The sequence below is a fragment of the Podarcis pityusensis genome, assembly GCF_964106645.2.
Source record: "Podarcis pityusensis genome assembly, chromosome: 3".
NCBI lineage: Eukaryota > Metazoa > Chordata > Lepidosauria > Squamata > Lacertidae > Podarcis > Podarcis pityusensis.
Genome location: NC_138026.1, coordinates 110,770,461 through 110,796,369, shown reverse-complemented (window position 1 = coordinate 110,796,369; position 25,909 = coordinate 110,770,461). Strand labels below are relative to the sequence as shown.

The 25,909-nt window shown below is 48.3% G+C and overlaps 3 protein-coding genes across 4 annotated transcripts in view; 2 read left to right on the top strand and 1 right to left on the bottom strand.

Annotated features, from left to right (window-relative positions):
• LOC308474485 (proteasome activator complex subunit 4) overlaps positions 1-4,951 on the top strand; it is a 201,365-nt gene extending 196,414 nt beyond the window's left edge. Inside the window, exons 42-45 of the mRNA XM_081000810.1 lie at positions 212-374; positions 1,597-1,730; positions 2,113-2,251; positions 3,279-4,951. Of these exons, the coding sequence (XP_080856936.1) occupies positions 212-374; positions 1,597-1,730; positions 2,113-2,247 (432 nt within the window). The 3' untranslated portion in view covers positions 2,248-2,251; positions 3,279-4,951. The remainder of the gene's footprint in view (positions 1-211; positions 375-1,596; positions 1,731-2,112; positions 2,252-3,278) is intronic.
• Positions 4,952-6,896: 1,945 nt separating this feature from the next.
• Positions 6,897-12,617, top strand: LOC308474562 (putative G-protein coupled receptor 75). Of its 2 annotated transcripts, none has more exons than XM_081001032.1 (2): positions 6,897-7,783; positions 10,582-12,617. In XM_081001032.1, exon 2 carries the CDS (start codon positions 10,668-10,670, stop codon positions 12,312-12,314), a length of 1,647 nt encoding a protein of 548 aa, XP_080857158.1. In that variant the 5' UTR covers positions 6,897-7,783; positions 10,582-10,667; the 3' UTR covers positions 12,315-12,617. The 2 variants fall into 2 exon arrangements, with proteins under 2 accessions (XP_080857158.1, XP_080857157.1); XM_081001031.1 differs by lacking the exon at positions 6,897-7,783 and adding an exon at positions 8,000-8,446 and having other exon boundaries at positions 10,582-12,616.
• Positions 12,618-17,289: 4,672 nt separating this feature from the next.
• Positions 17,290-20,751, bottom strand: LOC308473312 (toll-like receptor 2). Its single transcript, XM_080998704.1, has one exon. It carries the CDS (start codon positions 20,729-20,731, stop codon positions 18,245-18,247), a length of 2,487 nt encoding a protein of 828 aa, XP_080854830.1. The 5' UTR covers positions 20,732-20,751; the 3' UTR covers positions 17,290-18,244.
• Between the last annotated feature and the right edge of the window lie 5,158 nt (positions 20,752-25,909).

Genomic DNA, 25,909 nt, shown 5'->3' with positions numbered 1-25,909 from the left:
CTTTCATTGACATCCCGTCGCATACATTAAAATTTGCATTTGCAGCTGAATTCAATGCGGGAACTCCTACAGAAAGGAATACCAAGCAAGCCAATCACTGAAATCATGAATTACTATGGGGTCGTTTGAAAAAGATACCGCAGTGGGGCAAATGCCAACTTGTCGACCAGACTTGTTCACTGGAGTAACTGGTTTCCTCGTCCGTCCCTAGGTGAGAGAGATGGCGGCCACCACATTGAGCGGCTTGCTCCAGTGCCACTTCCTGGTGATTGATGACCCCCTGCAGACTCACTTTGAGCAGCTCTGTAAGAGGAGGCTCCCGAAGAAGAGGAAAAGAGACCTCAGCACCGTGGTGGATACCATTCCTCCTGCAGGTAAAGCCATACATGATGGCTTCTTAAGAGGGTCTTTGTCTGAGCTTTGGTGTCCTCACATGCCTGAGACTAGCTCACCACCGCTGGAAATGGTTTCAGTCCAAAGCAGTGGAAAAGGTGCTTCATTGGAAGCTGTCGGTCTGCTGGTTCAGGAAACAGGAAGGCAACACAGGCGCAGTGACTAGGGACGGGAGAACCAAACCAGAGTAAACTCAGATTCACAACTGAGGATACTTTGCCAAGGGGAGCAGGAAGTAGGAGGAGGAAGCTAGACGTTTTAGGAGGTGCAAAGCCCAGGGGCTTGTGAGCACACAGGTGGGCTTTGCGGCAGCTTCTGCTTATTTGCTTGCAAGCTACTCTATTGTACTGCAGTGCAGTGAGGCATGTTAATTGGGAGCAGCATGCTACTTAGGTGTTTGTTTTTGCCTGCTGTTTCTTCTTTCCATCTGCCACCAAACTTGGAAGCGCAGGAGCTCTTGGGAAAGGACTGAAAAGTCGCATGCAGCTCAGATCTCCCTTTTCCCTTTCTGCTTTGACTTGTGGAGAGTTAGAAGGGATACTGTACTACTCCAAGGAGCCCCAAACCCTCCTTTCCATCAAAGAAAAGAAAGGGAGATTTGAAATGGCCTCGGGCCAGTATACCTGAAGGAGCATCTCCACCCCCATCGTTCTGACCGGACGCTGAGGTCCAGCGCCGAGGGCCTTCTGGCGGTTCCCTCATTGCAAGAAGCAAAGCTACAGGGAACCAGGCAGAGGGCCTTCTCGGTAGTGGCGCCCACCTGTGGAACGCCCTCCCATCAGGTGTCAAAGAGAGAAACAACTACCTGACATTTAGAAGGCATCTGAAGGCAGCCCTGTTCAGGGAAGTTTTTAATGTGTGACATTTTAATGTATTTTTAATCTTTGTTGGAAGCCGCCCAGAGTGGCTGGGGAAACCCAGCCAGATGGGCGGGGTACAAATAATAAATTATTATTATTATTATTATTATTATTATTATTATTATTACTTTTGAGGTCAGCTGGGGAGGCCTTGTAAAGTTTACTCCAGCCACCTGAAACATTGTGAGTAAGGTATCAGCTATCGCCCATTGTATAGTAGACCCATTTTATAGGAAATCTTTAGAAAGAAAGGGCCCTTCCCCCCCCCCCCCCGACACACACATACAAACACAATGTTTTGTTTCTTGTACATAGAAAGCATCAATGACTTTCTCTGTTGCAGATTTGGTGAAGCGCCATGCTGGTGTGCTGGGACTTAGCGCGTGCATTTTATCCAGTCCTTACGACGTGCCCACCTGGATGCCTCAGCTTTTAATGGACCTTAGTGCACACCTGAATGATCCTCAGCCTATTGAGGTAAGAGCCCTCTTACCGCATCCCCTGGCAGCAAGGCTTTCTCACCTGAAACTGTTCTTAACCTGAAGCACCACTTTAGCTAATGGGGCCTCCCGCTGCTGCCGCGCCACCGGAGCACAATTTCTATTCTCATCCTGAAGCAAAGTTCTTAACCCGAGGTACTATTTCTGGGTTAGTGGAGTCTGTAACCTGAAGCGTATGTAACCTGAAGCGTATGTAACCCGAGGTACCACTGTACTAATTCATAGCTGAGTCCTTAAAGAAAACTGAGAATAAGTTGGCTTATCATGGATTTATTTTTTTTTTAAATTGCCTCTGCCAACGCAGGATAGTTGTTTTAAATACGCTGTTTAGATCCATTTCTCTGCTTCTCGCCACACAGATGACAGTGAAAAAAACTTTGTCCAATTTCCGGAGGACCCACCATGATAACTGGCAAGAGCACAAGCAGCAGTTCACTGATGACCAGCTTCTCGTCCTTACTGACCTCTTGGTTTCGCCGTGCTATTATGCATAATGAGGTGAGATTTCATTGTGTGATCGTGGGCCAATAATAGCTTCTTGAAAGCTTTTCTGGATAATCCAACCGGGCACCGGGCAAACCCAGCTCTAAACTGGCAAGAGATGTGATTTTAGACACGATGAAATTAAATAGATAACAGGGCTGTGGCATAAAAACCAAGGCATCTTTAATGTATTTACAGCTCCATTATCATTAAATTAAATTTGCTTCCCAGCTCAGCTAAAGCCTAGCAAGGGGGTATTTTCATGCTTGCTTTGCAAGTTGGAACATGGGTAGGGAATATTTTTTTGGCCTGGTGGGTCCTATGATTATCTGATCCCCGCCTCCATGGAGCAACCCACCTGTCAAATCACCTGACACTGTGATGGGCAGTGAGTTCAACACTGCTTTGCAATCAAGTTCCCCTTGCCATGCAGCTGATTTAGCCAGACCTGTGCCTGCCCCCCCACACCTGATGTCATGTAGGATGTTAGTTGTGGCAAATGTGGGTGTGATTGCGGGGGGGGGGGGGGGCGGGGATAGGGCCTTGCAAGCCAAATTGGGACCTGTGTCACCCCTGCATTTGACTAACACTGACCAGCACCTCTGGCAGAGCTGGGTGGAGGTTGCAATTGAAAGCAGCCTGGGGGTGATGAGCAGCAGCAGTGGGGTTTGATTAAAGGCATGCTTCACATTAACAAGACATTCCAGGTATAGGACAGCCCTGATCCTCCTAAAGAGGGAAGCTGCCATTCATATCCATTGACTGTGATGGCTGGAGAGTGCTGGGGAAATGGACTGCCTCTTTTCCCCATGCTCCTGGCGGGTGGAGAATCCCTGCTTCCATCACAGTCTCCCTCCGCTAGAGCAGCTTTTTGCAAGGGGTATAGCTGGCTTCGTCTTTCCGTCCTTGGCAGTTGCGGAGAGGAGAACAGGGAGGAGTGATTATATATATTCTAAATGCAAGCTTTAGCGCAGGTACACACATTCTTTTTCTTGCAAAACATGACCCGAGCTCTCCTTTCTTGTTTCCTTCCGTCTTGCAGGTTCTCGGAAAAAGGAGGGCCCACTGCCATTTCCGCAAAAATAAAGGAAACTCAAAACTAATTTATTGTGTATAGAACCCTTTTGGATATGGTAACTCTGAGGCTTAGCGCTGGAATCCTTTAAGGAAGTACATACCTTAAGTCTCTGTGGGAAGGACTCTTGAGGATTTCTGCTGCACTGGGGAGAGGGGACTGCCGCAGCGTGACAAGTCTTTGTGTTTGAGGGAGCAATCATGATTTTTTTCCACACTTTCATGCAAATTCCTTGCGTTAACCCGAAGCCCTTTAAAAAGAAATCTTATTCTGTGCAGGTGGCTAATGCTGCAACTTCACATTACATACATGGACTTTCGAACCTAATTATCTGCAATTTTGGGTGCTCAAACTCTCCATCTGATCTGCCTGCAAGAGTGTGCATCTGTGAACTGCTGACCACTCGCTTGTAAGCGTAGGCCAAAAATGTCCCCCATAACATTGTTCTGTCTCTTTCCAGCTCCCATGCAATACCAGGCTATGCAGAACTTTGAGCTGCGTTTCTTTTGAAGTCTTACCTTCTGAGCAAATATTTCCCCCTCTATTGCTGTCCACATCAGAGCAAGAGAGTTGTCCTTTCTGTTGACAGGTTTTTAAGTAAGATTCTCCAGCCAGGTACTGAACCTTAACTTTTGCCTGCCTTCGTAAGTGGCAGTCTTGTTGTTTTTGTCCTCAGTTCAGTAGAGCCCACAGACAAGAGTGTCTCTCAGCTGTTGGTTTTATTTCAGAGAACAAAAGAGTATGTACATATGTTAATAATGAGTGGCTAAAGACTTTTTAAATATTCCCTGTTTGCTAGTCACACATCTTTCCATTTGCCTCACCACATCTTGGAACAAGTATGTAACTTGCATTTAAAAAAATCCCAGAAGTACTGTATCTCCCTCCGCCTGGCCGCCCATCCCAAATTTCTTTTCGTTCTGCAACTCTGGTGGCTATTGGCTGGCTGTTTCACAACATGTTCAATATGTGTTACATAGATGTAAAGGACTGTATAAATTGTAGAGGCACTGCACTGGCAAAGCACTGTACAGTTTGCAAAAATTTTACATAATTCATTTGTGAGAATTAACTTTTAAACAATTGCACTTTTAGGTGTTGATAATAGTGCTTTCAGCTTTTTGTATCTGATTCGATGCCAATTTCTTCTGGTTTTTAATATTACCCCCTCCCTCTAATGAGGTGACTTTAGTTTTGGGCTTGATTTTTCATTTAACTTTTTAGTGAATCTGTTGGTTTTTACTACGTAATCTCTGCCACTCTGCCCCCACCCGCTCCCTCACTTTGGGAATGCAAGCAAGTGACATACTCTGGTGTGTGGTAAATTATAGAGTACAAGAATGCCTCCCGTGTTTGGGGGGGGGGGGGGAAATCATCTGAGAATTGTGTGTATTTTCATCTTCTGCACATCCTGTACTTTTTTCTTTGTAAAAACAGGAATACATATTTTTTTCTCTTCAATCCTCTGCCTGCTGGGAAACAACACCATGTTTTTAAAGCACAACAGTGTAACCAGTACAGTATCTCCTGAGAGCTGATACACAGAAATAACTAATGTATAGCATAGTGCCAAAATGCCGCCTTCTCCTTTCAGTTGTGTACTTAGTTTAAAGCTGAATAAATGAATTGTTTGTAAGATCTGTGCGCGCATGGTGTCTTGTTTTTCAGGGGAGAGTTTCTTCAAGATAAGCCCTTTCACCTGAGGATATATATGAAGGGGGGAAAGCTGTTAGCCCTACCGTGTATCAAATTGGTCCCTAGTAGAAAACATGTTTCCTAGTAGAAAACACAGTTGGCTTCATTTAATACTCATACATACATTTTCTTTTGGAGCTGTGGAGCCTCTGTTCTGGAAACAGCCCAATATCAAGATCTTGGGTTACCTCGAGCTTTTTCTATTTGTTACCAGCAGAAAATTGAGGCTACAAAACAGACCGTTGGTCCTAGAAATAAGGCACTGCCTGAACATGTTTGGATTAAATTAGGAGGAGATGCTATATGTAAGCAAACAATAAACGAAAGAAGTCGTAGTCAAATACATCCCTTGGACACCAGTGTACGGCGCAAACCTCTTGGTGATATTCAGAATGTGTGTGATACCCAACATGCTGGCCCAGCTCATAGCACTTGGCAAGCAACACAACCAACCTAGAGCACACAAAGTGGAACTCGGGAGAGACATAACCGGATGGAAAGAGACAGAAGGCGCAGAATCAGGATTTGTTGCGATGAACATGTCACCTGTCTGTTTCCAGTTGTGCAGCACATATCTCCGGGAACTTGTTTTTCCACTGGGCAGTGTCTCCTGCTCTGCAAAAAGCTAATATTTGAGTTGAGCCTAAAAAGGGATGCAATCTGGAGTTGTTTCTAAACCCTTGCAACTTCTTTCTTTTCCAGGACAGTGTGTGAATGTGAAGCTCAGTGGTAGATCAGCTGCAACATGGCGGAAGGGATATGCTTGGCTTGGGAAAAGTGGGTTTTCTCCCTGTCTCACAACAATAAAACTATAATAGTTGTGCAGTAGAACTTGTGCACATCCATTGAAGCTGATTTAGGACAGGTAAAGAAAGGTAAAGGGACCCCTGGCCATTAGGTCCAGTCGCGGACGACTCTGGGGTTGCAGTGCTCATCTCGCTTTATTGGCCGAGGGAGCCAGCGTACACCTTCCAGGTCATATGGCCAGCATGACTAAGCCGCTTCTGGCGAACCAGAGCAGCTCACGGAAATGCCGTTTACCTTCCCGCTGGAGTGGTACCTATTTATCTACTTGCGGTTTGATGTGCTTTCGAACTATTAGGTTGGCAGGAGCTGGGACTGAGCAACGGGAGCCCAACCCGTCGCAGGGATTCAAACCGCCAACCTTCTAAGCAGCAATCCCTAGGCTCAGTGGTTTAGACCACAGCATCACCCATGTCCCTAAGGACAGGTAAAAGCACATAAAGCACATAGTTAAACTTTGGAACTCACTCCCACAGGAGGCAATGGTGGCCACCAACTTGATTGGCTTTGGAGGAAAAGTGGGCTAATTCATGGGAGGTAAAGGCTAACCCTGGCTATGAACCATGATGGCTCTGCTTCTGCATACCAGTTGCTGGAAGCTGCTGTTCAAGTGCCAAAAGTGCAGTTGAAGCCAAGAGGAGTCAGGGTGGCAAATCTCTTGGCTTAGCCAGGCTGGGAGGGGAGGGGAGGGGAGGGGTGAAGGGAAGAGGCTTACCTAGGCTCCTTTGCATCCTTGGCAAGGGGCTGTATCGGTGGCACCCCAGTCCCTTGCACCCTAGGCAATCAGCGGCTCACTCTGTCTTTGCGATTTTTGTGCACCCCCGGGGTCTGCGCCCATGGCAGGCCAACCTGACCAACGCCTAGGGATGCCCCCAGTCAAGGGTCTCCTGTCGCTAAATTTACTGTGTATGAAAACCAAGGCCACTGAAGTCAAAGGGGGAGCACTGGCAGAACCGCTGCCTTCTGTTTTGACCTTTCTCAGGGCTCTCGGAAGCATTGCCGTGGCAGGAAATATGCGTAGGAGACCCCCGGGCCAGTTGAGAGTCGAAAGTGCCCACCCCCTGTCCCCTTGTGTCATAGGTACAGTGGTACCTCAGGTTACATACGCTTCAGGTTACAGACTCCACTAACCCAGAAATAGTACCTCGGGTTAAGAACTTTGCTTCAGGATGAGAACAGAAATTGTGCTCTGGCGGCAGCGGGAGGCCCCATTAGCTAAAATGGTGCTTCAGGTTAAGCACGGACCTCCGGAACGAATTAAGTACTTAACCCGAGGTACCACTGTACTTGGAATACAACCTCTTTAACTTGTGGTCCTGGACGGAAGTGAACAGGTCTTGGACTCATGTTCTGAACCTGTTTATGAGCAGCAGAAATGTGGGACAAAGTCCCCACTCTTCCTCGCCCTGTTACTTGGATTTCACAGTACTTTCTCCGTAGAACACCTGTGTGCCTGCAATTCGGCACAGGGGCACAAATGATTCTCATTTGCTTCCCTTCAAAGGTCTGACCCCAGGTGCCACCAGAACCTGGGCAGGTGGCAGGGCCAGCTCTCAGTAACTATCCAGGCCTTCTCTCCCCCTTTCATGTTCTTGTCCAGTACTTGGGAGTTATAGCCATCCTTAAAGATTTTCCACCCTGACTCCAACCCAGCCTCCTGGGGCACCTGAGGATGCCCATTGCAGCCAGGGGAGCATCCCAGAGGACAACCTGCTCAAGAGGAGCCCTCGGGAGCCTTCAATTTGGCTTCAGCTGCCTAGAGCTCAAACCTGCTGATGGATTTATTTGCATTTACACATCCCACCTTTTTCTCCCAGCAGCAGCGGGGGGGGGGGGGAGCTGCACAGCCTTCTCTCCCCTTCCTCCTCCTGCATCTCCCCCACAAACGCCAAAAACAAATCAGCGATGATGCGTGAGCGGCCTGAATCTCTGCTTTGGCGAAACCGGGTACCAAAAAGCCAAGGCGGCTCTTGGTAAGCAAAAGGCGCCTCCCTGCGCGCCTAGGGCCGTCCGAAGCGTTTCTCACTCGGATACAAAAGCGTCGCTTCTGCTTGCCCGGGTCTATTTAGAAAAGAAATGCGAGAGAACGAGAAAGAGCGCGTCGCTTCCTCCCAACCGCCCGCTCAGATGCGCAATCGCTGCGCTGCGTGCCGCGCGTGCGGCTCCGGTGCAGTCGCGCGCACTCCCGCCGAGGTGTGTGCGCGCGCGCTGCCCTCCCTTCCCCTCCCGGCCCTTGTTTTTGGGGTCGTGCGCGAGAGCGGAGGCGGGGTGGGCAAGATCCCTCGGGGGCTGCGCGGCGAGCAAACCGGAGGACCCCCACCCCTGGCCAGGAGCCGCCGTTGCGCATTTGGAGAGCCCCAGCAAAGCGCGCGCCGCCAACCGGGCAGCATCGTGTGCGGGCTTCGCGGTGGCGGCGGCGACACCCTCTCCCTCCTTTCCCATCTCTCTCTCTCCATCCCCCCCTCCAATGCACAAGTGAGGTCCATCCTCTCCCGCACGTCGGCGATGACTTCAGCGTCCGCCCGCCGCCTCCGGAGCTGCCCTGGGCAGCCTGGCCGGGAGAAGATGCTCCCCGCTCCCTGCGCGCCGAGGCACAAGGCGAGCGGCGCCCGCTGCTTCCCCGGAGCCGGCGCTGGGTAAGGAGACGCTGCCTGGGGTTGGTGGGTAGGGCGGAAGGTGGGTCGCCCTGGGCGCGCTTCGTGCGTCCTGGCCAGGAGGGATGGCGGGCGATGGCCTCGGCCTCCGCTCTGGCCCGAAGCGCACAAGGCTCTCCTCTCCAACCGGACCCTCAAGGCGCAGCCCGGCGCGTAATGGCGCCACGGAGCGGCCGGGAGCGTCGGACGCCTCCGCTGCTCCTGCCCGTTGCCGGGGCCTGGGGGGAGAAGCGCGGGAAGGAGCCCACGCGCCGCGGCAGGCGGTGGGGTGGGATTCGCTTCTCCCCGTCGGGGGGCTTTGGAAGGGGTTTGGCAGACTCGGGATGAGGATCCGTTTGTTAGGAGAATGATAACACGCTGAATGGCAGAACCGCGAGTGGGCAAGAGCGTCGTTGCGCAGAGGGGGCCCCCATGGAGAACAGGGTGATGGATTTGGTGGGCCTTTGGCCTGATCCAGCCCGGCTCTTCTTACAGTCTGGAGGTAGTTCTTATTCAATTCTACCCCCACCCCAAAAAAGGAATCTGTGCCGCAGGAACTGGCTTAGTCTCTGGAGGCAACCAATTTGGGTCAGGCCTAAAGAGTTTGGGGTACAGCTCCATTTTTCCAGCGCTGCATTCCTTTCCTTAGGGATGTTATCTCAGGACACACTGCTTAACTCTTTTGAGGTCACCCGTCGGAAGCTGCCTTGGGCATGTCTGCACTAAAGCAGTCTCATTGGTGCCAGGTTACCAAATCGGCAGGGTAGGCACCAAACTATGGTCCCCAGGCCATTTAGGGGCCCCACGGCAACGGATCTAAATAATATTGATTTGATCTTGAAAGAAAATTACGGTCAATTATTAGGAGATAATTTGCATGGGGCCCCCAGAGATTTGAACTGCCTAGGAGCCTCCACAGGGTTTAATATGGCACTTGAGTACACATCTGTTCAAAATGTGGCCCTCTTGGGTTTTTTTTTTCTAATCTGGGCCTCAGAACTACCCCCACCCAAATGCTTTTGCCTGACTGCACTGTGTCCTTGCACTCCAACAATCATAGAGTCAACAATCAAGGGACCCAAGGGTCATCTAGTCCAACCCCCTGCAATGCCAAGAATCTCAGCTAAAGCATCCACGACAGATGGCCACCCAACCTCTGCTTGAAAACCTCCAAGGAAGGAGGGTCCACAACCTCCTGAGAGAGTCAGTTCCCCTGTCGAACGGCGCTTACTGTCAGAATCCTGGCAAGTGTAGTTTGTTCCCTGCTGCTGAGAGTTGTTAGGAGACTCTTGTTCCTGGAAAGGGCAGTTTGGCACTGCAGATGCAGGAAAAACAACATGGGAGGCAGCAGGCGCTGTGATTCTCCAGTGGTTTGACCCAACCCCCAGAGGCACAGTCCAACAACAGCAACAAAAATCCCCTCGCGGAGCCTCAATTCTTCCCCGGGAAGAAGGATTGATTCTTAAACCATTCTGGGAATCTTAGCCCCGTGAGGGAACAGGGGTCTCTTAACACCTCTCGGCACCTTTAACAAACTACAGTTCCCACGGTTTCCTCGGTGGGAGCCACATCTGTTTAAAGAATTTGCTTCTTTAAATGTAAGATGGAGCCAAACTCTTCACTGTAGATGCTGGGAACTGAAACAGGGACTTTGACGATCTTGTTCCCTCCCCTTAATGCACAGAAACAAAACAATGGTTCCTTCCACCCTGCCCCCAGAATTAAATAATCAGCAGTCAAAATACTGGGTGTGAACTGTCCGTATTTGATTTTCTTTAACCAGCAAGATACATATGTTACATCAAAAATGTAACAGAGCAGTTCACATAATAGCATAGAATACTGGTTTTAAAGAATAGTGATAAATACAGGCTTAAAAAACAGCAAAAAAAGATACTATTTAAATATAGTTAACATCTCTCTGTGTTAAAGCAGCGGTTGAGAGCAAATCAAGTTTCCCGTGCAATTACTCTGTGAGATCTTCTGCAGGTTTACAGTGATCGAGTTGGCAGACATAGTTTCCTCTTCAGAGCACATCATGGCTGTTAAAAGTACACAGGAGAAGACTTGAAGGCCCAATATTAGCTATCTGTTGACTTACGTTTGGACGGGGCGTGTGTTTCTGCTTATACAAACAGGCTTCACCCACCATGGACTTCAAGCTTCTAATGGGAGGCGATTGATTCTGAGGTGCCGGAACCGCAGAGCGTTGCTTCCTGTGAGGATGAACCTGACGGGCTGGGCTGAGGCGAAGTGGACAGACCGCTCCAATTCCTCTGCACAGCCGCCACCGCCACACCCTCGGGGCAGCAATGACACCTTTTCCTTCCAAGGAGACCTCCAAGACATCATCCACACAGCCACCTTGGTGACGTGCACCTTCCTGTTGGCCGTCATCTTCTGCCTGGGCTCCTACGGCAACCTCATCGTCTTCCTGTCCTTCTTCGACCCGGCCTTCCGGAAGTTCCGCACCAACTTTGACTTCATGATCCTCAACCTGTCCTTCTGCGACCTCTTCATCTGCGGAGTGACCGCCCCCATGTTCACCTTCGCCCTGTTCCTGGACTCGGCGGCGGGCATCCCTGACGCTTTCTGCTTCACCTTCCACCTCACCAGCTCCGGTTTCATCATCATGTCCCTCAAGACAGTGGCCGTCATCGCCCTTCACCGGCTCCGCATGGTCTTGGGCAAGCAGCCCAACCGGACGGCCTCTTTCCCTTGCACCCTTTTGCTCACCTTGGCCTTGTGGTCCATGAGCTTCACCCTCGCGACGCTGGCCACCATGAGGACCCAGAAATCCCGCCTCTGCCTCCCCATCTCCAGCCTGGTCATCGGCGAGGGGAAGGTGGTCCCTTACCTGTACGTCATCGACTTCATCTGCTGCGTGGCGGTGGTGTCCGTCTCCTACATCCTGATAGCCCAGGCCTTGAGGAAGAACGCCCAGGTGCGCAAATGTCCCCCCATCATCACAGTCGATGCATCCAGGCCTCCGCCGTTGATCGGACCCCTTGCTGCTGGGTGTGCTGACGGCGTGCAGTGCGCCGTGCCCGCTCTCTACAGAAACCAAAACTACAACAAGCTGCAGCACATCCAAACCCACGCGTACACAAAGAACCTCAGCCAGCTGCCCGCAACTGCGGCCAGCAAGTTCCAGCTGGTGTCGACCGTGAACTTGTCGACAGCCAAGGACTCAAAGGCCGTGGTGACGTGTGTCGTCATTGTCCTCTCGGTGTTAGTCTGCTGTCTGCCTCTCGGCATCTCCCTGGTGCAGGACGTTCTGTCCCGGAACAGCGGCTTCATCCTCTACCAGTTCGAACTGTGTGGGTTCACCCTCATCTTCTTCAAGTCCGGGCTGAACCCTTTCATATATTCCCGGAACAGCGCAGGGCTGAGGAGGAGAGTCCTTTGGTGCCTCCAGTACTTCGCCCTCGTCTTCTTCTGCTGCAAGCAGAAGACGCGGCTCCGCGCCGTGGGCAAAGGGAGCCTGGAGGCCAACCGCAACAAGTCGTCCCACCATGAGACCAACTCTGCTTACATGCTGTCTCCAAAGCCTCAGAAGAAGTTTGTGGACCAGGCCTGCGGCCCGAGTCACTCCAAGGAGAGCATGCTGAGCCCAAAGGCTTCCGCCGGCCGCCAGCATTATGGGGCCCAGAGTAGCTCTACCCCTATGAACACTCGCATCGAACCTTATTACAGCATCTATAACAGCTGCCCTTCCCAGGAGGTGAGCACTCCCAACAGCCTGCAGCCCACAAACTCTCCCTTTGGATTCGCCAACTCCTACATTGCCATGCACTATCACGCGATGACGGACGTAGTGAGGGATTTCGACAGTACTTCTGCTAAGCAGATACCGGTTCCCTCGGTGTAGCTACCAGGAGCTGAGACTCTTTAACTTTCGACCGCAATGGCGGCCGACCTTTTTCTTTGTGTGTGTGTGTGTCCGTGCGGCAAATATGCCCCCACGGGTCATCCGAAGCATGATATCGCGCCCCTCTCGTACGCATCGCAGCAGGGATAGCCGTGGACTACAACTCCCATCCACACTGGGCAGGATGATGGGCGTTGTAGTCAAGCAACAACTGGAGCGTGCCAGGGTGGCTCTAAGGCCTTTTTGCCTTCAGTCTGCTGAGCAGCTGGTGCACGAAGGGGCAGGAGTAGCTAGGCCTTAGCCAGGCTTCTGAGAAGCTGGAAGCTGCTCAGCACTACCATCTCCTGTCCTGGCCTGCTTCTGTTATTTGGTTTCGCAGGTTGGCCACATGTTTTCCTACTATCTCTCTAGTTCTCTTTCCCCCCATCTTTCAAGATTTCTGGTTACTAGTCCCCAAGGCTCAGTGGGTCTTATACCCCCACCCTGCCCAAAGTATTCCCTCCACCACCCTCAAACACAATACTGCTTTTTCTGTCAAAACACCTGCCAACCACGAAATCACCTGTGGCAACTCTTCTTTAAGACTGGACCGGGTATTGTTTTTCCGTTTTTGTGTGTGTGTGTGGTATCCCCATGAAAGTGCTTTCTAAAAGTTTCTACTCCGAATTGTGTATGTGTGTGTGTGTGTGTGTGTGTGTATATATATATATATATATATATATATATATATATATATATATATATTACTGGTTTGATGCGGAACCTTGCTTTTCTATTTATTTATTGAAGAGTGTTTAATTGTGCTGGTTGGCAAAGCATGTGGAGTGGCAAACCCTATCCCCAAACCAGGATTGGGACCAAGACTGAGAGGGCTTTCAGCATCCTCTCCATCAGTGGACCCTCTACTACTGATGCCTGTTCTGGACCTCCTTTTAATTTAATTTCCCCCCCACAGTGCAGTGGGCTTCCCAACTGTGGCAGCAACCATATCACTTCCTTCCCCCCATCCCATAGACTCTGTGTTGACCTAACTTCTGGGGTATTGTGGGAGGGGGCGGCGGAATGGGACACCCAAGATCAGGCATAAGCAAACTCTGCCCTCCAGATGTTTTTGGCCTACAACTCCCATGATCCTTAGCTAACAGGACCAGTGGTCAGGGAGGATGGGAATTGTAGTCCCAAAACATCTGGAGGGCTGAGTTTGCCTATGCCTGCCCAAGATGGTGGCTGGAAGCTGCTCAGCACTACCATCGTAATTATTATTATTATTTAATTAAAAGTTGTCAGAAGGTGGGCTCCTCAGAGTGTCAGGGCCATAGCTTCTGTGAAAGGATACAGCCCATGCGCCAAATCCTATCCTATCCCCAGTTGTATATATATACTCTGTCAGGACCAGAGTTTATTTTACGGTTTTGCTTCGCTGCGTTTCGAAAGAATTTTGAAAGCTACATGCACTGGGGAAACTTTACAGAAAGTGTTTTATATCCTTGGGTTTACTGCTAACAAGAAATGTCAACTTTTATGTATGTTGAGGACATGAGATGCCTTCTTCTCAGGCAAGATCTGCGTCAGTCTTGTAAATAATTCCAAGTTACTAGTCCACAGCGTTTTTGTGTTCGCTGATTTGTCCGAAACCTTAGCTCGTTTTGATTCGTGAATGACATGAAAGGCAACCACACTTATGATTTTTTGTCACTGGCGACAAAGGTTACAAGCCCTTTTTAAACTATCTCTCTGCACCCTCACCCCTTCTAATATAGGCCTGTTCTCACCCTCCAGTCAGAACAGTCTCTGGGGGTTGTGTTACTTTGGCAGAGCGTTCAATCCCACCTCTTAGCAACGCAACTGTAGCATATGAGGAATTCTGCTTGCTTGTTATAACTCTAGATATGGTGAGGGGTTGGGCACACACATGCAATTTTAAACTCTTGCAAATCACGAAGGCTAGAAAATAACCAAACTCCCTGCCTGCCCTCTCCCCTCCCCCCATTAAAAGTTGAGATTTCAGGGGCCCAATTTCCACACTTCCCATTCTTGCATATTGTAAATGCTCTTTGCAAGAGCCAAATCTCTTCTTGTTACATGATTATATGTGTCTTTTGCAATAACTGTCTCATAATTGCGGACCAATTGTATTAGGCAAGCATCGGTGCTTATAAAATGACCATTCTAGAAAAAATATAAAGGACTGATTTAATTTTAAAATTTTTTTTTGCTAGATAATCATAGGCACCGTATGACCTAACACAAGCAAAACTGAGTACAGTATGTGAATGATGGTTGTGCAGAATCTGTTAGGGAAGTAATATTTTGCTAAAACATTTCACGTTAGTCATTTTCTCATTCCCAAAACGTTAGAGGAAGAACCTTGCTGTTAGCCCTTGTGTTTCTTTGGTATTTTAGGGTGTGTGTATTTTTTTATATATAAAAATAATATCACATGCTGTCATGATTATAAAAGGATATCTAAGGATACGGATCAAACTTTTCCTTCTATTCTGTGCCAATTCATACTTAATGTGTTCTCCTACAATAAAGGAGTCTCCGTGTTCTGTGATGTTTCGACCAACCCCCGATATTGTTTGTGGTTTGTCTTTTTAAAATGATGGTTTAATAATAATAATAATAATAATAATAATAAAAATAATAATATATTTATACCCCACCAATCTGGCTGGGTTTCCGAAGTGAGCCACCGACCGTGACTGGGTACACATTCCTATTTACTTTGCTTTGCTCCCTGTGCTGGTTTCAGAAGTCAGTATTGGCCACAATACACATCTATCCTGTGGTTTCTTGAGAATTGCAGTGTTTTGATATGTTTCCCACCGCCTGCAACGAGCTGCGATGCAATTTGAAAGCATAAGCCACACGGAAGACATCCATGCCCCCTCTTTCCACCCTCTGGTGTGGACAGGCAGCGGCTGACTTGGAAACCCACCCACAAGCCATACTGATGTATATCATAATAAAGGTAAAGGTAAACCCCTGACAGTTAAGTCCAGTCACGGACGACTCTGGGGTTGCGGCGCTCATCTCGCTCTATAGGCCGAGGGAGCTGGCGTTTGTCCACAGACAGCTTCCGGGTCATGTGACCAGCATGACTAAGCCGCTTCTGGCGAACCAGAGCAGTGCACAGAAATGCTGTTTACCTTCCCGCCGGAGCGGTACCTATTTATCTACTTGCATTTTGATGTGCTTTCGAACTGCTAGGTTGGCAGGAGCAGAGACCGAGCAACGGGAGCTCACCCCGTCATGGGGATTCGAACCACCGACCTTCTGATTGGCAAGTCCTAGGCTCTGTGGTTTATCATAATAACCATGTGCAAATGTGATTTGAAATGCAGTTGTGTGTGTGTGTGTGGAATGACCCTGCTGTGTTTGAAGCCAGTTATGTGAACACCGGCTGAGTTAATGGACAAAGGCGGTATTTACCGTATTTTTTGCTCTATAACTCACTTTTTCCCTCCTAAAAAGTAAGGGGAAATGTGTGTGCGTCTTATAGAGTGAATGCAGGCTGTGCAGCTATCACAGAAGCCAGAACAGCAAGAGGGATCGCTGCTTTTGCTGCGCAGCGATCCCTCTTGCTGTTCTGGCGTCTGAGATTCAGAATTTTTTTCTTCTTGTTTTCCTCCTCCAAAAACTAGGTGCGTCTTGTGGTCTGGTGCGTCTTATAGACCGAAAAATACGGTATTTATTTCCCAAGATTTCTACACCGCTTGGTTCAAAACCCAAACCAAAGACCTCTAAGCGGCTTACAAAGATTGAACTGGGGGAATTGCTGGTTCTCAGCTCAGCCTCTTTCTTTCAGTGAGGTGATAAAAACAACAACAACCAAGCTATTTTCTGGGTTGTACCTTTTCCGACCTCTTCAGGTGAGGGCTCACAGGACTGAACTCTCAACAAATCATCCACACACAGAGAAAACTTCTAGCCTATTTGCCTCCCTGATATTCAGGGATACACCAGGGTATGGTGGAATGTTCTATCGTGAGTCCCTTTTCTGTCCAGTACTGTCCAGACACCCATTTTACCTCCTCCATCTGTTGTTTCTGAGAACTAGGCCACTTGCCTTCGATGGGGGATGATCTGTGCCAATACATACATTTGCCAACCAAGTTTGTCCCCCACCCGTTTATAGTCTGCATTTGCAAGCCTACATTACAAAAGATCTTAGCTGTACACCGAAATAAATAACCAGAACATGCATGTACATTGGTCCGCAGGGACGCACAAGTACCCAGTAGCCAAGGTTACCATTGATTTGGGATAATGCTTCTGATTAATTTGGCATAGTGCAGATGAGTCCTCTAAAAAGCAGCATGTTTTTGTTTTTTTATCTCACGAAAGCCTCTCTGCCCACTGTCCCTGTTCTAATAACTAGGACCGGGTGATCTATTGACAGATCATCCAAAACTGGTCCATATCGTGATACTGGTTTCGTAATTTTTGACCTGGCAATATATTGCGAAACTGTGTGTGTGCCTGTGCTATGCAAAAATCACAATGTGAGGAAAACCCATGAAGCCAGCTAATGCCTCTATATAGCTCCATCCCTATTTCAGACATTGTGATGTATCAGTGTATCGCGATGTTTAGCTGGTGATATATTGTGATGTTGAAAACCAGATACTGCCCAGCCCTACTAATAACTGTCATAGGAAAATCTTCCAGGCTCACTTGAATTGCCAAACAAAGACACCAGCGAAGACTATAGGAGCAAAACAGCAGCTTGTAGGCCTGATCTTTATAAACAAGACTTCCAGCCACCATACGGAAGAAGCAGGAAGAAGCCTAGAACAAAGGATCGCTCCTTTTTTATATAAGTTTTCCTTTTTATTCACAACACCCTTAGTGAAGATACATACATCATATATACATCACAACTATGTCATAATCTGGGAGGGGTCTTCTGGCAGAAACCTGATCTTCAGGTTTGCCCCATCCCTCCTGAAACATACTCAGAGTTGAGTGCTGATTTCATGCTTTTTATTTCAGCTCATGGTAAACACTGAGTGAGTGCTTTCCCCCCAAAACCTCTGGCTATATATGCATTATTTACACAATGGGTCCCATGTGATTGGCTGATTCAACTCCCCTCCTGGAGCCTGATTGGACTGTTCCTGCAGGCCAATCAGGTTGCTGATTCACTTCCTCCTGGAGCCAGATTGGGCGGTTCCTGCAGACCAATCAGGTTGCTGATTCACTTCCTCCTGGACCTGGATTGGATGGCTCCTGCAGACCAATCAGGTTGCTGCCTTCTAGGATCCTACCTGCCTATTGTTCTAGGATCCAAGCTCCGTACATTACACCTCCCTTGACTTCCACTTCACACCCATTAAGTAGAGTATGTACATGTTACTGTTATCCAGGTCCAGTTAAGCACACCCTTTCGTCTTGACCAAGCTCCTAATAAACTGAGGTTGGGTTTCCTATTGTTTCTGGAATGGCTACCTGTCTGGCACTCAAGGGCCAGGATGCCAGCGATTATCACCCTGGCAAGGACACTGCTGAGTACCTGGTCTCGGGGTTCAGGGATTATGGCTGCCCCTGCCCATGTCCCAGGCTCCCCACTTGGTAGCCATTTCCTTCCCGAGCAGAACAAAGTTGGAACGACGCAAATCCTATATGGGAGCAATTTTATATGGCTTTCTAAATGTTTCCCCATTTGCAGGAGTGTTGGTTTTGGTAGACGGCGTGTGTGTATATGATGTCCACAGGATGGGCAACCCCTCCCCCCAGGAAAAAACCTTTCCATAAATTCTGGTAACACAACCAAATGTTTAAACACTTGGCTGCCATTTGACAGTATTTGATCAAGTCTTTTTCTTAGCAACAGCCCCAAGCCAACATCGCAGTGTTCACCAGTCCAGAAATGTTTGTGTTCCTCATCCATGCACCCTGAATTTCCCACATGCCTCCTCTGCTTCCTAGCACAGCCCATTTTCCTCTGTCAAAGCCATCGGCTCGTTTGTCGTTTTCAGAACAGCGGTCAGCTGGCTCCAGAAGAGCTTTTGTTTGTGTTCCTCCTGGCTCCACTTCAAGTAGGTCTTCCTTTTCAGCAGCTTCCGGAGCTTGCTGAATTTCTGCGGGATGCTGTTGGGCGGCAGGTCTTCCAGCACAACCATAATGAGAGAGTCCTCGTTTTCGCTAAGAACCCGATGTTCGGCAAAGAACAGTTCATACTGGCACCAGCAACTGTTGACAAAGCTGGGCGACAGCACAAAGAGAACTTTGTGGCTGTTCTCAATGCAGTGGAAAATGTTCCTAACAACCGGGTGCCCTGGCGTGAAGTCTCTCTCGTGGTAACATACTCTAAACTCGAGGGCTTCCAGTTTTTCCAGCAGGGTCTCTTTAGCCCACAGCGCATCGTTTTCGCTGTATGAGATAAATGCGTCATACACTTTGTGTTCTGGCCTCTTCTTATATTGTTTCCTTTTTGCCATGCACCAGTACCATCCCATCTTAATGTACCAGACGCCGTCAAAACGCCAGCAAAGGCCTGTTAAGAGGGACATTGTCAAGATGGCCACACAAGCCGTAATTGCCATTTGAAGTCCGAGAGAACAACGCAGCATCGTTAGGTTGCTGTTTTCCACCGAAAGGCCCCGTTTCTTGAGAGGAAAGCTGCACAAAAGCTCCTCTTGGCCATTTATCTGCAGCTGCCGGCTCGCAAGGTACGTGTTCGCAAACCAATACAAGTCACAGCTGCAGAATAAATGTTTCCCTTGAAGGGTTAAGACGTTCAGGTTCGTCAACCGGCCAAAGGTCTCTTCCATAATAATGGTGATGGCATTGTTGCTTATGTCCAACTCGAGCAAAGATTCGGGGAGAGACCCCGGTTGCAAAAAAGAGATCTTGTTTCCTGACAGATTCAGATATTTGAGTTCCGGCAGAAATATTCCAGTGCGGTCCTGCAGTTCTGTAATTAAATTGTGGCTTGCATCAAGGCTGGTGAGGTGGTGAGAATGGTTTAGATTCAGATGCGTTATGAGGTTTCTAGAAACATTAAGGAATTCCAGCTCTTGTGGAGCCCTGCATAAATGGAACACGGGTATTTGATTCTTACTGATATCCAGTTCTTTTAAGGAGTCTGGAAGATATGCAGGTGGAAGATCCTTTATTTTATTGCTTGGAATCTTAAGCACTGTCAAATTAGGGAAGATGTTAAGATTAGCTATCTCTTGGATGTTACTGTTGCTTAAATCTAGGTTCTGCAATGAAGTTGGCGGCTGAGGAAAACCGTGCAAGGGGTTGTTGCTCAGGTCTAGAAAGAGAAGCTTTCTCATGGTGTTTGCAAACCATTCTGGAAGTTCTACGATGGAGCAGTTTGACATTACGAGACACCTTCCTTCCACGGGGAGGCTTTCGATGGGGCTGCGTTGTGGAAAATTGACAATCGACAAGCCTTGTATCCTGGTTTTTGGTGTAGACTTGAAGAGAGACGTCAGCGTTTCAGGATTGTATATAAAATGGTTTCCTTGAACATCCATCTCTTCTATATGAAAGTAAGTTCTGGCAAACTCATGTGGTATTTGGTTAATGCGTGTGAAGGACAAATCAAGGCCTTTGAGACTCGAAGGGAGGCAGATGCTTTTCAAAGTGGTAAGAGGGTTGTGGCTGAGATTTAAGAACAACAGCTCGCTGTGCTTTAAGTCACACCTGTTGGGTACAAGCACACCTGATACAGTTATGCTGTTGTAACTCACGTCGATGGACTGAACATTCTTCATTTTCAGGAGCAGTGAAAGCAGGGTCCCTAAATCCATTTGCAGATTGTTGTGACTGGCATCCAGTTCTACAACCTTTCCCAACGTTGTGTTGCAATGCCTAGGATCCATTTCCCTCCTCAGATCTTCCTCAGACAGGTTTCTGTCAGATAGATCAAACATCCCACCCACTGGATTGCCACAACCTGCAGACATCCTCAGCGCAGGAGGTGGAAATACTGTTCCAGATTCATCTTGTCTTTCATAACCCAGAACAGTCCTTTTTAGTATCGAATGGACATTTAGAAGACAACTAGGTCCTTTGTGCTTCTCTGCTGGAAAAGGAGATCCCACGGTGCCCCATAAGGATGGGTCAGTTTGTGGAGAAGTCACCATTTCATTCATTTGTGAGAACTTAGGGAGTGGCACTTCTTGTGGTGGGCTGTTAAGTAAAACTTTGAAACTCTGATTGCTTTGAGGAACTAAACGTTGAATACTGGGGCCTTCTGCTTTCCTTCCTGCAATTTTTTTCAAAAAGCTGTGTGAGAAGTTATGGCTTCTTGTTGGAGTTTGTAATTCAGAGTGAAATGCAGAGTAATTATCGGAGGGTTTGGAGACATAGACCTTGTCTGGAAGCTGAAATCCACCTTCTCCATCACAGAAAAGAATAGAAATACAGAAATACAGTATTCTGGTAATGATTCCCATCCTGGAGAAGAGGAAACAACAATCAGTGTTATGATCTAATATTTTATTTCATTAAAAGTTTGATTGTTCTTTATTCTGTGCAAAGTATAGTTTTAGATACATTTGCACAATTCCTCACATTGGGAGTAACATTTAATTATGGAAAATTAAACTAAAAATTATAAGGGGGTAAATGTGATAGAAATAATAGTATTTTTATCCTGCTTAACCCCTCCACTCAAAGCAGTTAGTAATGTACAACAAATGTAAAAGAATTGGGCCACACCTTGTTTGCATACCCTTGAACATTTCTCCAATGAAAATAGGGATGTTCTGTTCAACTATAATTAATTAATTATGATTATACCCCACCCATCTGATAAGAGTTGCCCCAACCACTCTGGGCAGCTTCCAACATACCGTATTTTTCGCTCTATAACACGCACCCGACCATAACACGCACATAGTTTTTAGAGGAGGAAAACAAGGAAAAAAAATATTCCAAACGAAACAGTGGATGTATGATTTTTGTGGTTCATGCTGTGGCCACAGACATGTGATCTGACAGTGAGTTTGGAGTAGCCCAATGCAAAAATCCTTAGGATCCATGTGGATCCATGCTTTGTAACCACGTTTTTGCACCACTGCGGCCCCAGGCAACAGTGGGTGCGTGATTTTTATCCTGAGGATCCATGTGGATCTGTGCTTTGTAACCACGTTTTAAGTGGGGAGGGAAGGAAAAGCACTCAAGGGACATGGAGCACGCGTGGGGTGTGTGGAGAAGGATGCTGCTAATAATGCAGAAGAGGGGTATAAGGGGAGAAGGAGCACGCCTGGGGTGTGTGGAGAAGGATGCTGCTAATAATGCAGAAGAGGGGTTTAAGGGGAGAAGGCTCCTCTCCTCTCCCACTTTGCTCCTTTAAAGCAAGCAGGCTCTGCTTTCTCCCTCCTCCCTGCTCATCCTCGCCTTAGCGAGCTGAAAAACTTTGTTGCTATGTAGCGGGAGGAGAGAGGGACAGAGAGTCTGCTTGCTTTAAAGGAGCCAACCAGACAGGAGCCGCTTACACTTGTGTAAGCGGCTCCCCTCCTCTCCCGCTTTGGTTCTTTAAAGAAGCAGGCTCTTCTTCCAGTCGTGGCCGACTCTGGGGTTGCAGCGCTCATCTCGCTTTATTGGCTGAGGGAGCCGGGGTACAGCTTCTGGGTCATGTGGCCAGCATGACTAAGCCGCTTCTGGCAAACCAGAGCAGCGCACAGAAATGCCGTTTACCTTCCCGCCGGAGCGGTACCTATTTATCTACTTGCACTTTGATGTGCTTTCAAACTGCTAGGTTGGCAGGGGCAGGGACCGAGCAACAGGAGCTCACCCCGTTGCGGGGATTCGAACCGCCAACCTTCTGATTGGCAAGTCCTAGGCTCTGTGGTTTAACCCACAGCGCCACCCGCGTCCCTTTTTGAGTACCTACCCCCTAGGGAAAAAAATCACTGCTACTGCTCAGTCAGTAAACACATGAGACGTAACCGGCTGTGTTCTTAGATAAATAAGATACACTATTCATAGTATCAAATTGTAAATTCCAACAGAAGTAACTCATAAAGTTCAACAAACGAACAAAGCAGAAGACCCAGTGGATCAGATCATTCTCTAGTCAGTTCATGCATAAGGTACATCCATGTAATGGTGTCCATTCCACCTGTCTGTTCATAAAGTCCAAGCCATCCACATGAAAGGTTGTTACAGTTCCGCAGAATCCTTTCACAAAGTCTAAGACAAGGATTTCTGGAATATTGGCCTTGTTTCGCCGTCCTGGGCTTCATCAGTAGTTAAAGCTCATGTGTGATATTACAGGACAGTGGATCTTACGGCATAGTAGTAGCTACTGCTACTGCTCAGTCAGTGGCTACCATCCCTGAGTGATCATCTACCTGTTGGAAACAGAAGTCTCTGAATTCCCAGTTGCCGTGTTGCAAAAGTGGGGAAGAGTGCTGTTGTGTTCAGATGTTGCTTGGGGGAGGCTTATAGGCCTGTGGCTGGCCATTGTGAGAACAGGATGATGAAGTAGTAGGTTCAGCCTGAGCCAGCAGGACTCTTCTTATGTTCTTAGGCCCCGAGCAAATGGAAATGCGAGAGGGAAGGCCAGTAGCATCCCAGATGTTTCACTCCCATCTTCTCTGATCATTAACTGTGCTAGCTGAGGCTGCTGGGACCTGGAGACCAACACCTGGAAGGTCATAGGTTCCCATCCCATTATTTCGCCTGCAAATGGCCCTGAAGAACCCCTGAAAAAACGCTGAATCAGACTTCCTCTGGTTCATCTAGTTCATGGATGTTTATGCTGACAAGTGACTCTCCAGGGTTTTAGGTAGCAATCTCTCCCTGCTTTACCTTGGGATGCCAAGTACCAAATCTGGGATCTTCTGCAGACAAGACAGATGCTCTATGACTGAGCTACAGCCCTTTCCAAATACAGATTATGGGAAGGACGCAACATCGCTGTAAAACAGGGCTTCCCAAGCTTGGGTGTCCAGTTGTTTTTGGACCACAACTCCCATCATCTCTAGCTAGCAGGACCAGTGGTCAGGGATGATGGGAACTGTAGTCCCCAAAACAGCTAGAGACCCAAGTTTGGGGAACTGTGCTCTAAAACAAAATGTTCTGTCAATGCAAACACCTTGGTGTGTCTGGTCTCGCCTCCTCCTTGCACATTGTTCTGGTTCTCTTGACCCCCCCCCAAAAGTCGATTTGGGGACGTGGGTGGTGGTGGGAGCTCCACTGTGCCAGCAGGACCCCTCGTACTGGTGCATGCCAGCCGAATTACTTAAGTTGGATCCAGCCCAGGGAGATGAGCCTCATCAAGTGCATCTTTATTCACCGATTTAATCAACATTTGTGCACACATAAAATCATGGATTTTGGGCTTCGTTATAGCAGCACTGCTGCTGTTATGATGCAGTTGGTTTGTAGTTCCAAGAGTTTCCCTAGCCAGCTCTTCCACCATCTCCATGGGGCTTCAAGGGTTCTTATCAACAGTAACCTTTTTGCTAGAACCCAGTTAAAGGTTAAGAGATGTCGCTTGCATCATCCCTCAAGTCATGTGTTAGTCTTTCTATTTTAGCCCGCTTGTGATGGAGACATCTTTTAAGGAAGTGGTTTCTCCAAGTACGTAGCAAGTTACCTCAAGCACTTATCTGCAGGCACCCGGAAGTTTGTGGTCCCACCATCCCACAGAAGTAATGGCGCAGTACGACTGCAGCAAAGCTCGATTTGTCCCAGAATACTATCACTATTAAGTTGATGCTGAATCATATGGATGTTCCTTTCATACATCATAGGTGTGGGTGCGAGGGAAAGTCTTATAAAGTGGAAAATCCAAGTTTGTATGATGAACTGTAAAAGACCCACTATGTGCTGTGCACATTATTATACTTGAACAGGCTTGAGGCCTAGGACTTTGGGGCAGACCTTGGGGTTCCTTGCCTGCACAGTGAGGTGAGCTGTTCTGCCTACGACAGCCTCATAAGCGAATGCCAAATTTTTAGCCACCTCTCCTAAGGTAAGTGTGTGAAGACTTGGGGAGTTTTTTTTTTTTTTTTAGAAAAGGCCATTTTGTTTGAGGTGGGTTTCCTGGGTGCAGAGGTACGTTAGCAGATAGCTGCCACATCAATGAAGGAATTGCTCTAGAGAGCAGCACCTTTCGTAGAATCAGCCGGGACCATGGGGGTCCTCTAGTCCAACCCTGCAATGCAGGAATTTTTCACCCCACATGGGGCTTGAACCCCCAACCCCCAAGATTAAGTGTCTGGGAGCAGCCGCCAAGACCACATAACACCGGTCTTGAAAGACCTACATTGGCTCCCAGTACGTTTCCGAGCACAATTCAAAGTGTTGGTGCTGACCTTTAAAGCCCTAAACGGCCTCTGCCAAGTATACCTGAAGGAGCGTCTCCACCCCCATCGTTCTGCCCAGACACTGAGGTCCAGCTCTGAGGGCCTTCTGGCGGTTCCCTCACTGCGAGAAGCCAAGGTACAGGGAACCAGGCAGAGGGCCTTCTTGGTGGTGGCACCCGCCCTGTGGAACGCCCTCCCACCAGATGTCAAAGACAACAACTACTACCAGACTTTTAGAAGACATCTGAAGGCAGCCCTGTTTAGGGAAGCTTTTAATGTTTGATGCACTACTGTATTTTAATATTGAGTTGGAAGCTGCCCAGAGTGGCTGGAGAAACCCAGCCAGATGGGTGGGATATAAATCATCATCATCATCATCTCATTGTAGCCAGTGTGGTGTAGTGGTTAAGAGCGGTAGACTCGTAATCTGGGGAACCGGGTTCGTGTCTCCGCTCCTCCACATGCAGCTGCTGGGTGACCTTGGGCCAGTCACACTTCTCTGAAGTCTCTCAGCCCCACTCACCTCACAGAGTGTTTGTTGTGGGGGAGGAAGGGAAAGGAGAATGTTAGCCGCTTTGAGACTCCTTCGGGTAGTGATAAAGCGGGATATCAAATCCAAACTCTTCTTCTCCTCATGCTCTACCTAAGAAGCTGTCCCTATTTGTTAAGCGATTCAAGGTCTGCTTAGGCAGTGGTAGAATTCTTGCTGAGAGACGACACTCTGCAGACGTTTATTGATGGTGGCAGGCTTTGGTGAGCTAGAACACCAAGGCATGGGGTAGAATCACAGAATTGTGGAGTTGGAAGGGACCAGAAGGGTCATTCGGTCCAAACCTGTGCAATACAGGAATCTTTTGCCCAACGTGAGGCAAAAGGGATGCTGGGAGAGGTATAATACTCCAACAGCACCCAGAGGGCTACAGGCTCTCCACTCATCACACAGCACCCTCCCAGCAAAGGTCCACACGGGTGATCAGTCCACATTGTATAATTCGCTGCCCTCAAAAGCAGGATGGCTCTATACCTATGCAAGGAATGCTCAACACCGTTCACCTCCCCACCTCTTTTAGGAACAGGGCATATACTCTGCATGCAGGTGTACCAGGTGGCAGAGCAGACAAAGGGACAGGGCAGGAAAGCCCAATATTGCTATTTAAAAACAAAACAAAAAAACTGGCAGGGACGCAGAGCCACCTCCTGGTCATTCAATGGTTGGAGAACACACAGGCTCACCCGCTTGGTGGTTTGACAAGACTAAAGGGAAGCAAGCAGACTTACAGGTACTTCCCTGATGGCTCAAGATGGGGAGGAAGC